This window comes from Rattus rattus, chromosome 4, assembly GCF_011064425.1.
Source record: "Rattus rattus isolate New Zealand chromosome 4, Rrattus_CSIRO_v1, whole genome shotgun sequence".
Classification (NCBI taxonomy): domain Eukaryota; kingdom Metazoa; phylum Chordata; class Mammalia; order Rodentia; family Muridae; genus Rattus; species Rattus rattus.
The window spans coordinates 178,823,460-178,836,732 of NC_046157.1; the positions used below are offsets into that span (position 1 = coordinate 178,823,460).

General features: G+C 46.5%; 1 protein-coding gene across 1 annotated transcript in view; it reads left to right on the forward strand.

Annotated features, from left to right (window-relative positions):
* The window catches only part of Epb41l3 (erythrocyte membrane protein band 4.1 like 3), a 123,654-nt gene that overhangs the window by 43,934 nt on the left and 66,447 nt on the right, over positions 1–13,273 (forward strand). The window contains exons 2-3 of the mRNA XM_032901729.1: positions 1,721–1,923; positions 3,563–3,760. Coding sequence (XP_032757620.1) covers positions 1,732–1,923; positions 3,563–3,760 — 390 coding nt within the window. The 5' untranslated portion in view covers positions 1,721–1,731. The remainder of the gene's footprint in view (positions 1–1,720; positions 1,924–3,562; positions 3,761–13,273) is intronic.

A 13,273-nucleotide genomic window follows, 5' to 3' on the forward strand; every position in this document is an offset into this window, starting at 1 on the left:
CTGGGCCAAGCATATTCAAACCATCACAGCATCTTTCTGCCTCTTCTTCCTCAGTGAGCCATAGGAGGGGAATTCTGAAATAGTCCTTCCATTCTGGGCAGAGCGAATGCTCTGGACTCTGATTTTTGTTTCCCCTTGACCAGTTGTGGATCAATGTGTGGATCAATCATCATCTACTTTAAAAAAGAGCCACACTAGTGAAGTTTGAAGATGCACTAATGTCTGAGTGTAAGGATAAGTTACTAGGAGTCTGTTAGTCTGTTTATTACTATGCCCATTTAACAGAATGGTAATATTAAGGTCTCCTTATAGCCCGTGACTTATCTAGCCATAGGTTCTTAGCCCACCAATGGTGTTTGCATGTATTTTCAGTTGTCTTGATGTTCAAACTTGATCCTATCCTCACATACTATGCTGTAACTGCTGTAAAACCATGCTCACTGTTTTGCATTTGTGTGTCAATATTCAGATAAATTGACTACTAATATTATCCTCTGGCCTTCCCAAGCCTGGAATCCACATGGGATCTGAATTCCACACGGTTAACCCTGCCCCACCTCCCCCCATACACACACAATGTCCTGGTACTCAAACCAGTTTCCAGGATAAGCAGACCAAGGAAAGATAATATTTGCTTTCAAGATGTGTTTAAAAAGCTTTAAACTGTGATGGGCAGGGTTGGGGGAAGAGGTTAGTGTACAGTCTTATTCAGGGTTTGATATTTACATTGCTTAGGGTAGCTCAGCACATGCCGAGTTGATATGTCTTTTTTTTTTTTTCAACAAAAGGAACAGCTCATGACTGAGAGAAGGAACCCTATATAAAGAGCTTACATAAAGCAATGATTAGTGTTGGTAACTGAGAGAAGGAACCCTATGTAAAGAGCATACATAAAGCAATGATTGGTGTTGGTAACTGAGAGAAGGAGCCCTATGTAAAGAGCATACATAAAGCAATGGTTGGTGTTGGTAACTGAGAGAAGGAGCCCTATGTAAAGAGCATACATAAAGCAATGATTGGTGTCCGTAACGTCCCTTTGCTGAGATGGTTAAATTACTAAGTGATGGGTTTGAGGTGCAGTTAGGAGTCAAAGCTGCGTAATCCCATATCACACCGGTACATCTGTCATTTACTTAAGGAGTTACACTAGCCCTTTGCCCAGAATGTTTTCTTTCTCACAAGGGGGATTAGAATTGTGGGAGGAAATTGTAAAAGATCCGTTGTCTTTAGAGCATTCACCATACATACACAGACTGCACAACGTGCCCGGTGTGCTTGGCACGGCGTCTCTCTTACTGCGTATAACAAGAATATGCTTTAAGACATCAGGCAGATCTGCAAGCCAGAGACAGAAGTGGCTGAACAAATCTGTTGTTTAGGTTTGAACATGCTCAGCCTTCTCACCTGGCATATGTGGAAACCGAGGCACAGAATCCTCGTGTGGCCTAGCCCTCCGTTAGAAGATGGTAGTTCTGCGCCCCAAGATGTGTTGTTAGGGTGTAGCAACATGAGATTTCACGTGAGATGTGATACAGTCGTTTTCCAGTGTACATAGGAAGTATTGGGGACCCAAGAAAGGCATGGGATGGAGGGAGAGGGGAAGGCATTGCGAGCACAGTTCTCTGGGTACCTCTGCACAGAGCCGCTCTGGTGTGTGATGAAGACTGTGCTTGTCCGTGCTTCCTCTAGTGACCAGCCCTGCCTTGTTTTCTGCTTGCAGAACAATCAACCATGACAACCGAATCAGGATCAGACTCGGAATCCAAGCCAGACCAGGAGGCTGAGCCCCAGGAGGCAGCAGGACCTCAGGAGCAAGCAGGGGCACAGCCTGCACCTGAGCCTGCTGGCGGGAACGTCGAGGAGCAGCCAGGACTAGAGCAGTTCCCTGAAGCCGCTGCACACAGCACACCGGTGAAGAGGGAGGTGAGCCTGGGACATCTCTGGGGAAGGCCAGTGGGGAACCTGGCTGAGCCGTGCTGCTTGCTGTCAGCCCTACTGTGAAGGTCACCTCCCTTTGCCTTCTCACCAGGGGGATAACAGTGGTACCATTGAAGGCTTCCAGTGTGTGGCGTCTCTCCACCGTCCCACCACAGCACTTATCCATCCCACCTTTGATAAAAAGTTACACTCGGCTGATCTCCCGACTGGAGATTTTGCCTAGATCTGGGTTTACAGGACAGACAGACAGCAAGCTGGCAGCCCTGACTATGCCTCTGGCTGTTTGCGTATTTCAAGCTGTAAAGTGTGAGGCCAAAACTGATTTCCCCGGCCATTATTCTGACCCGAGCGTTGCTGTTTAATTTAAAAGACTGTTTTGGTGAGGCTCCCTCTCCCTCCTATACATCCCTAGGTACATTGCTGGCTCCTTGCACGCGACATGAACGTGTGCTTACACCCTCGTGACACGGAGTTCACTGATAGGGTACACACTTAGCCTGTGGAAGCTTGGTGTCATCACCACTATTACCAAATTAAAAATCAATCAATAGGTACAGACACTTCCAATCAAAAGGATAAAGGCCGAGGGTGGTTAGGATGAATCACTACAGTCTTGAAACATCACACCAGGAATCAGCATGTGTCAGAGCACTAACTTGTGGTAATGAAGGAATCCAGAGCCCGAGGCCTAACCGGCCTCAGCATTCTGAAGCGGTTGTGTACTTGGAAATTGTAGAAAATGTCTAGTGACTGGGCACGGAATTAGCCCATCCGTGAATGCTCTGGAGCTCACGGCGTTCTAACACGTCACATGACACTGAGCACTTGCTTACGAGGCAGGAAATCACTACAGACCACCCAACCATGCGTCAGATTTGCACGCCACTGTTTTCACGATTGGACAACAGAGGGGTGCAGCATCTGGGGAGCTGACGTGAGGGAGAATTTCACGTTCCGTGAGACCTTTCTCTGTGGTTAAGAGGCTGGTCTAGAACAGAGGAAGAGACTCAGAGGCAGACCGAGGTCTTCACACACACCAGGAAGAGAGACGGGCCTAGGAGACTACTCTGCGTTGAGCTTTAACCTTGCTGACTTCCCTGGACTGACTCAGAGTAGAATCAAACATTTCAGCAGCTGGAAGATTGCAGACAAGGTTAACACTTGCAACCCTCTAAGCCTTAATGTTTATAAGTACATCTTGTAAGTGTCCGGGTGTGGATTTAGCAGGCCAGGGGATGTAAGAGCATCCGATGAATTCCGAAAACAGTGCGAAAGGAGATCCAGATGTGATCGAGGGCCTTCCCTACCCAATGCCTTTTAAATGACAGGAGTGGCTTTCGTTCTTCATTTGGTGAGATCTCGGCAGGACTGGCAACTTCTCTGTCAAGTCTTGGGTCGGCTAGAAGCGGGCCCAGTGGGACATTCAAGTGGGCGGAGTTATATAGGTGTAACTGAGCTTCAGGAATATTCACATCTGAGTCTCGACTCATAGCCTCACAGCTGAGACAGCCCTCATCCTCTGGAAGTGGAAAGTGCAGCCTGCCTCTCTGAAGCTGCGCTGTCTGAGCAGCCCAGTGTCCATTTCCTGTCTGTTATGAAAGGTGCTCATTGTTGCCGTTCACAGGTCAGCGACAAAGACCGGGACTTCGCCGCTGCAGCTGCGAAACAGCTTGAGTATCAGCAGTTTGAGGACGATAAGCTCTCTCAGAAGTCATCCAGCAGCAAACTCTCACGGTCCCCGTTGAAGATCGTGAAAAGGCCTAAAAGCATGCAGTGCAAAGTGACACTTCTGGATGGATCTGAGTACGGCTGTGACGTAGACGTAAGTGTGCACTTAAACAAGGGAAACCGCTACAAAACCTGCAAGATGACGTTTTCCAGAATGCTAACGCTCACTCATCTGAACTCAAAAGATGAAATTATCTGGCTCTAATGGGAGATTAAATTACCACAAGTTTGCAGTGTTCCAAAATATTGTAGTGAAAAGTATGCCCTTTTAGAAATAATGTTTCTAAGCCCAGAACCATATGGGCTCTCTTAGCGTTTCCACATTAAAGGGAACTTCGCTCTAATACTCTGGCTACAAAAAACATTTCGATCGACTTTAACCTTCCTCTTGGCATCGCTTAGGGCCCAGACACCCTGTGCCTATCCTTCGAATAGCAGTAATTGGATGATTTAAAATGACCATGCCCTTTTCTTTCTGAGTAATTTCTTTCATTACAAAAAGACAAGAAATATCACATGCAGTAGACTTTGAGCCTCCCCGACCCCCTACCCACCCATCCCGGTCTTCTTTGTTGTCTGTGGGTTCTCTCATTTCACATTCATCTGTCCCACCCACTCTTCCTCTCTCTTTCTCAAAATGTTTATTTTATTTTAAAAATTAAGTTTCTGCGTGTTTGTCTATGTGGGTGTGTGTGTGTGCACATGAATGCAGTACCTGTAGAGACCTAAAGGGGGCATCAGATCCTGTGGAGCTGCAGGTGGGGAGGTCCAGGTACTTGTGAGCCCCAGGAATGGGTACTGGAAACTGGAGGAACTGTTAGCCAGGGAGCCCTCTCTCTAGCTCCCATCTCTCTTTCCTCAGCTTATATCCCATGTATCATTCTGGTTATATTCGGTGGTGCGTTATTTTTTTTTTTTTAATTTTTGCAACAGAACATTTAAATTCATTTCAGAGTTAGTATCATCTCAATGAAAATAAAAGATGAATTGCTAAGTTATCTCAGCCTGCAGGAGCATAGAACATTAGATCCTTACATTAAGTAGAGGTAATTGCTCTGTCATATGCTGATGTGTATAGAGTTCAGTCTTGTGCAGTGCATGTCAGGCACCTAAACTCTTCTCCCACTCTGTAGGCTACCAACTTTGTCCAAACAAGGACGATGGCTTCCTTTGCAGAATAGTTGTAAGTTTCATAACAGGTATAACAAAAAAGGAGTGTGTTCACTACTAGCCTCGTTCTGGGGACGGCAGAGAGGGGATGTGGCCAAGTTCACACGATTCATTCATTGCTGCTTGGTTGGGTGAGAAAAGGTGGTGAATCAGCAGGCTGCCTCTCTGGGGTCAGAGAGACCCTGTTTGGCAGTCTCTTCTGGGTTTGATGTAGCCTATTCTTAGGAAGCAGTTCTCCAGGAGCTGTTTTATAATGAAAGTAAGAGATACAGAATCTGATAGCAGCTTTTTTTTGTAAATTAGAGAACTTTAGAAGAGGGTAATCCGAAACCCTTCTCAGGAAGGACTGGAACGTTTGCATGCATTGAGCATGAGTCCTCAGAGGGACTAGATGACCCATTCTCAAGGACTTAGAGAAGTCCCACTGAAAGGTGCTCAGAACGTGGAAAAGTTTGCAGAAAGCAAACTTAAGGCCGTAGGCATAGGAAATCGCTCTTCAGAGAATTTCTAAATGTTAATCTTGGGTTAGGCTGTTCATGCTCAGCCCTTCACTGAAAGGAGCGTGGGAGAGAAACTAGATGCATTTAGAGAGACCAAGTCGCCCTCAGACAGGCTCCAACCTCCCTCCTTATGATAGAATGAAAGGCCCACAACCCTTAGAGGGAGAAGCAGCATCGCCTCCCTGGCAGCTGCCCCAAGATGTGTAGTTGTCGGAAATTAGGAACAAAAGGCAAGACCTCTGTGCACTTAATAAAGCTTTGTTTTACTTTAATGAAACGGTGTCTTTCCCCATAGCTAACCTAATGCTGCCATTAATTCAGCAAAATGAACAAGGCTCAGCTGTGTCACTTAATCCTGAGGCTTGTCACCTACAGAAGGCACCTGTCTACACACACACACACACACACACACACACACACACGCATGCACACACACACGCATGCACACATGCACGCACATGCACACACACACACATACATGCACCCACACACATGCACACGCACCCTTCCTCTTTTCTTTTGAAACTTTAAGGTTGTATTTTCCCTTGTTCAGAAGTTCTACAGTGGGAAGAGAACTAGGGACCCAGGAAAGGGAAGTTTAAGGAACATGTCTCTGACACCATGACTGAACTTTCATGTTCAGAGCAAGCCCCATGTTGGCGAGTTCTTTAAACGTCCTTATGACCGTTGACTTACATCATTATGGTGTGCAGTGACTTTCCACTTGAGAGGTCTTTGCCTCTGTCATTTTTTTTCAGGCATTTTGCTTGACCACTCACAGTATAAAAAAGGTCATCTTGGCAACTTCATGGGGTGCGTGTTTGTGGAATACATATATGCCTCCAAAATTTGTATATGCGAACAAAATTATGAACAGAATTCACCTTGTAGTCTTGACCCCTGGAGAACACACATGACTTCCCATTCCAGTTTGTTGGCCTTTGAAAGAGAAATGTCCCATCCCATTCAGCACAGGGCACAGTCCTCATCTCACTGTTTGCTATCCGGATGCTTCTACATGAGGCAGACAGCTGTGCCTCTCACTGATGAATAGGTAACATCCCCCATGATCATATCATCTAATAAGATATTTGATATATCCTACTTGTGGACCACTTTATCTCATATGACCTTGATTTTAGAAAAATAACTTGGACCTGATTCTGTATTCCATATTCTAACTATCAGGAGTTTGGCTAAAATATTTGAAACATTATACTACATTGTTTGCCTTGCATTTCACTCAGGTCCCTCCATGTGGAATGGCGAGGGCGTCCAGGCTTCTGACACTTTGGCCAGATGTTGTAGTATGCAAATGGGTGGTGGTACATTCATAGCTATCCTGAGATCTATCCAGCTCCTGGGAAACAGATGAAAAATGACTAGAAAGGGGAAGGTTTCTGTTGCAAGGGTTATTTAAGAGGTCCTGCTGGCTTCCTCTTCCCATTTGAATTCCCAGTCTACTTAGGGTGTCAGTCATTTCAAGTTACGCAGTGAGACAGGAACCCAGGTATATCCATTCTAGACTCATAGCCCAGGAAAAGTGCCTTTGAGCCAGCCGCACTGGAGAAAGAATTGAATCCAGAGTGGAACAAATCAAATATAGCTTTTGAAAGATTTAGTGACATCATAAAAGCCTTAGCCCCTCTTTAGAGACTTCATGAGGTCCCTCCACAGTGGGCCCACATTTGCGTAGGGACAGCAGCATCTCTTGTAACCTGGGGATTTTGTTGAGCAAGCAGGGTTAAGTGTGCTTGGTCCTCTAATTGTGATCAAAAAGAGGCTTTCAGAAGCTGCCCATGATCTGTCTCTGTGGCTGTTTGATTGTCTTATTTCACTCTCTTTACCCAGCAAGATTTGGCTGGAAGAAATGATTCCATGTCTAAGCCTCTCTATTTCCGTGGATTATGTGGGGGGAGGGTTTCTTGACCATTTGAATCACCCTAATTGGGCAAGTTGACTCGAAACGCTCATTACCTTACCTTCCTTGAATTACCTGAAACAGATAAATATAAAAGATGAAACATGACATTTTCACAGTCTGTACAAATATTGTTCTTTCAAGGAAAAAAATCTCATAAATCAGGATTCCACTCTGTGTGACTGCAGATTCAGTCTTCTCCTGTAATAAGCCGCTCTTCTCAGTGGAGTGGCTTATCACACCACATGTCTGTCTCATGCTCTAACCTAATGGCCCCATCCGGCAGCAGCAATTTCCTGCTTGAAGAATGACCCACTCCCAGACTCTGGGGGATGGGAGGACATTGGCTCACCTTTTTTCCTTCACGTGATGACTCTGTGTGCAGCCATAGGAACGTTGCATGCAGGGCGGTCACTGTCTCTCGTGCCTGAGAGAGGTGCCTGAGGGAGATACCATGAGGTGTTCCCCAAGGCACTGAGAATCGTCTTCATTAAAGCTCCATGGTGACAGACTTTCTTACTAAAATAATTTAAAACTATTCTCCTAGTATTCACATTTTAAAAGTAATAAGCTTTTATAGTCCATTGTGAGTGTGGTCATGGCCTATTAAGTCCTCTGAGGGATATTAGATGTTAAAATGGTGAGCAGATATTTAGAGAAGTAGGAACTGCAGAACCGTCTGTGTCAGCTGTTGTAGGTTGTGTATGGAAGGCCAAGTAGACTCCGAGAGCTTGAGTGAGAGCTTAAGTCATTAGATGGTGGGTAATACATTCAGTTTTACTAAGGAATACTGAGGGATCAGGTGCCAGGCAATACATTAAATATTACGGAAGAAATCTCACTAAGGAATTCTTTCAGTGTTTACACCAGCTACCAAATTGTATTAACATGTATGTGTGCCTGTTTGTATAGGTGGATTTGACTGCATATATATGTGTACATGTGTGTATATGTATAAGCCAGAATCCTCCTGCCTCAGCACTGTTCCCAGTTTTTTTAGATCAATTCTGGGGGATCAAACTCTGGTCCTTGGGCTTCTGCAACACGCCCTTTTCTAACCGACCCATCTAGTGAGCCCTCATTTCCAAGTGTTAATTCCCTAACTTTGTTACTGGGCCACTGTTTGCTTATTGTGGTTCCACGCTAACAAACTTGTTCCGTCTGCGATTCCCACAGCACCACTGCCTGCTTCATTGCTATTTCTGCCGCCCGCCCAGGCGTCCTGTAAACACATCTGCAAGGCATCATATGCATGACTTCCTTCTTTACTGAAGGTACAAGAGTTCAAGCCTTCCTTTGTACTTTCTGTCTAGCTTACTAGCTCAGAACTCATATCTTTCAGTATCTTTCCCGTCCTTGCGGCTGAGGGCTGTTATGTGTCCCCTGAGAGAAATCCTTGTCAGCAGTGAGTGACGCAGTCACCTCAGTTCCTGTGAGATGCCAACATCTCCATGCGGGGTTGCCTTGGATCCGTGACTGCAGAGGAAGGCTGCTCACTCTTGGCTCCAGCATCACATAAAAGCCAGCCTGGTACCCCATGGCACATCTCACAGAAGACCAAAGCAGAGGATACTTTGCTACTCATTGTAGCTTGAGTCCTGGGGTAGGCTTTATTCGAAAGCATCACTCAACTGCTTTATTTAGGAAAGTCTTTCCAACATGGTGGCTGCGGCCGTGCCATGCATGGACAGCAGAGCCTCTCATCTGTGGAGTTCTAGGCGCTCCGTGACCCTAGGGCGAGTGCAACTGTTCCAGACTCCTTCCTAACAGCACGTCTATATGTTCAGCTTCAAAACCTTCTTCAGTAAAAATGGCGGGCATCTACTAAAATTCTCTACTCTCAGACACAGGGATGCGTTGTGCAAGGTGAGTGCTGGCTGGCATCAAGTATTCAAACAGTGCACCTCTTCTGTTTGCCCGAGCATATTAACCTATGCTAATTTTCACAAAGGCTTTAGTAGGAAGTGTTTCTTAGGGCGCCTTCTGTCTCAGTCACTGTGGAACAGTTGAGTGGATACTTCACCGTAGAGGCAGGCTGTTTGATCACAAGAAGCACCAGATATAACTATGGCTTTACATTGTTTCTCTGCTGGGAAAATCGGCTCAGAGAAGTTAATATCCTGCCTGAGAAGACACTGTCTGGAGGGTGGAGAAGGACAGGAATCCACACACCACTCCCCCCGACCCAAAGGTTCTATAACCACCTCACCAAAAAAGTGCAAAGCCTACACCAGGAAGAGGTATCGAGCAAAGGTTAAGATTTGCCCTCAGCTTGGACTCAGGAAACTCTACTTGAAAGAAAAAGAGGGAGGACTTTTCTACGTGGAGTACCATTGGTCTCTCAAGAAACAGATTTGGGGGCTGAAGTGAGGGTTCCATTGGTAAAATGTCGGCCTCACAAGCCTCAGGGCCTGGGTTCAGTCACCCAGAACTCCTGTAAAGAGCTGCGTGTGGCATGGATCTCAGTGTGGAGGAGGGATGTAAAGTTGGGAGGGTACCAGGGGCTCACTAGTCAGGCAGTCTAGCTCCATCAGTGAGCTTCAGGTCCATTGAGAGACCTTGTCTCAATAAAATAAGGTGGTAAGCAGCTAAGGGAGGCATTTGGCATCAACTTCTGGCCTCCACATGCAGGCACACCCGTTTGCACGTGTGCGTGCACACAAACACACACACGCACCACCCAAAAGAAGAAACAGATGTTTGGTCACTCACTCTATTTAAATTCTGTAAGCATGTGACTTCAAGACTGATCGATTTATTTTCTTACTATCACAAATATAGCTTGAGAGAAGGAAGAGAGGCTCCTAAAAGCTCTCCCGCCTTTTAAGGTGTCCTCCCTGTCCCCTTCCTGTGGCTGGGAGCTGTAACGGACTGCGTAGCAAGTGCCTTTTCTCAAAAAGCTGGGAGCTGGCAGTGGATTCCTTTCGAGACGTATCTTGGAGCAGATGAGCTGAGATTCTGAACAGAGCCCATTCAAGAGCGAGCGCAAGGTCACAGGACAGTCTCCCAGTATTTCTTAAAAGCTTATTTCTGAAAATGAATGGCCAGCTCCAGGGCGGACCACTCTCTGAGCTCTGAGGATGGGATGGGATGGGATGGGATGGGCGGAGCTTGAAAACACTGCCTTTTGTTTCCACTGAGAAGAGGAAGACAGGTGGAGAGATAAAATGTGTAAAGTGCTCCTCCAGCCCTTGCATGGAGCAGTTTCAAGACTCCCCTCAGTCTTTATCTTTGTGTGGGACTATATCAGGGGAACTCTGTAGTCATCACTTGGCATTCCCCAGCAAGCCTGGGGTCCCCAACCACGATTTCCTGAGAGGAAAACTTCACCGTGGAGTGATCTCCTTTTCAACTTCCCTAGTCAAGTTCATTTCATAATCACAGTATTTCCCCACTGAAGGCAGGTTACGACTTTGCCAAATTGTCACTGGTGTCAGCTGAGTGTTGAAGTCCATGCCAGGCTTTAATGGGTGCATGCTCAGCCCTTGAGGACATGTGGGAAGTCAGCCTGCCGGCATGAAGTCAGTCTTTGCACGGATGGAACTCACCTGGGAGTGACCGGCACTTGCCTCTTTGGCTTCACGCTCCTCCATTATTTCAGTCTGCTTTGAAGAAGGATTATCTTAACCCTTGTCCCCAAATCATGCACCTTGCAAATGACACCTGTGATCTCTTTGACCACAGTTCTGTTCCTAGAAGCACAGGGGGACAGGGTCCATAGTTTAGTCTCTAAATTTTTATTTTTATTTGGTTCAGTGTGTGTGTGTGTGTGTGTGTGTGTGTGTGTGTGTGTGTGTGTGTGTGTGTATTTCCTCTGTGTGCGTGTATATCTGTGTGTGTGCATGTGCACGTGTGTATCTGTGTGTGTTTGTTTGTGTGTGTGTGTGTGTGTGTGTGTGTGTGTGTGTGTGTGTGTGATGTGGTGTGGCTTAAATTCAGCAAAATATAGATGTACATCTAGGAAAGACCCAGGTAGGCATACTGTTGGAGGACCTGTCATATGGATAGTAAAATATTGACAAAGCGATTCACAGCTCCGGGGATGTCACACGCTGGATAATTCTGCCGCGGTGCAGGGTACACATTGGCAGTCATTAGTTTCTGAATTTGGCTCGCTCGCCTGTACCAGAGTCCAGCATCTGGTTGGCAGATTGAGACAGGTAACACGTTCTTTTAGCTTTCATCACCAAAGGGAAAAATGGGGCCGTTGGTTTGGAGACATTTTCGAACTCGAGGGAAATGTTCGAGTGGATTTATGAGTACCTTGTGGCTGAACTGCTCCTGTGATCTTGTTAATGTTGACAGCAGACACAAAGGAAAGATTTGCCATGGTAACGTCTTCGCCCAGTGTTGTCGGCTCCCAACTAAATAATTCATCGGGAGATGCAACACATGAAAACGAAATAGAGCGAAAGCCCTGTTTCATGTTATGTGGTGGAATTTAACAGACAGCCCCTGCCTCGGTTTGTTAATGGTGACAAAGCATCTTCCCTCTCTAGTTAGTATTTACAGGCAACTGAGTAAATTCTAGCAGCGGTTGGTTTGGCCCCTTGTTTCAGGCAAAGGGTGTGTTTGCTATAAAGCCAACCGTCCTTTGGATCTGAGGCTACAGCTACACCTACGTAAGAAGAGATTACTAATCATTCTTGCCTGGGATTTTCGTTGTTGTTTTATGGGTTGGTTTGGAAGGTGTCTGGGGGTTCGTGATGGGGAGAAGGGTGTTTGCAAGGTGCCTGAAAAGCCAAAGGGCACTTCAAGGGTCAGTCCTTTTGTCTGAGAAGACTCTCTCACTGACCTGGCGGTTCTCCAAATACCCCAGGCTGCATGACCTGTGAGCTTCCAGGAATCCACCTTTCTCTCCTTTCCTGGTTTCTGGGGTTGCCGATGTGACCGCCAGGTGCAGTTTCTTAAGTGGATCCCGAATGTTCAGACTCAGGTCCTTGGGCTTGCAAAACAGAACACTTCACTGACTCGCTGCCTCCCCTGTCCCTGGCTTGTCTCTGACACCATCTAGCCATCTCTTCTGGTTTCTGTGTCAGACACGCTGACAGCAGCTGGTTTCCCCAGCAAACAGCCATCCGAACTTGGGAAATCAACTTAACAAACTCGTGTTTTCTGAAGGGCTTGTTGAGAGGAACTTGCTGCGTCTGTCTCATGACCCACTCCTGAAGGCATCTAGAGTTCATTAAGACAGGATGTGAAAAATCACATCTTCTCTCCTCTCACTCACTGGTAGGAAATTGGCACACGTTAGCATTTTATTTAAAGGACTCACACATACCCAGGCTTTAAATATATCTTTTTGAAACTCATATAAATACCCTAACAATGGGAGGGCTGAGTCTTCGCAGAGAGAAAGATGACTGAAGGCGGGCGAGGATGTTGTCACATTGTCTAAGCTAGGTCTCCCTGGCCTGCTCTATAGAAGAAGTCAGTGCTGGGCTCAAGCGTCCCAGCCTTCAGAAAGCTGTGTGTCACCATTCACCTTGGTGGCTTGTCACCTTTGCCACCTGTACGTGTCTCACCCTTCGAAGTCCTCAGTTCTTCCCTCTGTAAAACATAGGCTCGGGGTCACCGTAAGAAATGGGGAGAGCGAATGCTCTTCAGATGCCGGGGAATGGTCTGCAGCACTTTGCAAGTTCAGAGGCTACCCCGCCTTAGTGACGTGGTCATCCCATACAGCATAAAGCATATCCTTCTGGAAAGTAGCTAAGAATGAGTATGAATATAAAACACTCTGTCTGGTGAACTGGAGTCACCTCCCTCCTGCTGTCTTAAAAACCACCTTCCGCGTTATGCTGTATCAGACACTGGACAGTGCGCTTCACCTTCTGAGAAAGGAAGCTCCATGTTGACTCCCCATTTCCAGCGTTTTCGAAACCAGGAACTGGCATCAGGGTGTTCGCTCAGCTAACCTTTCGTTCGGCACTTTTAGAAACCCTCGACAATTTCGTGAGAGCGTGGGAGGTCCTCGTGCCCTCTGACCAGACAGTGGAGGATGGAGCAGCCCACCCGG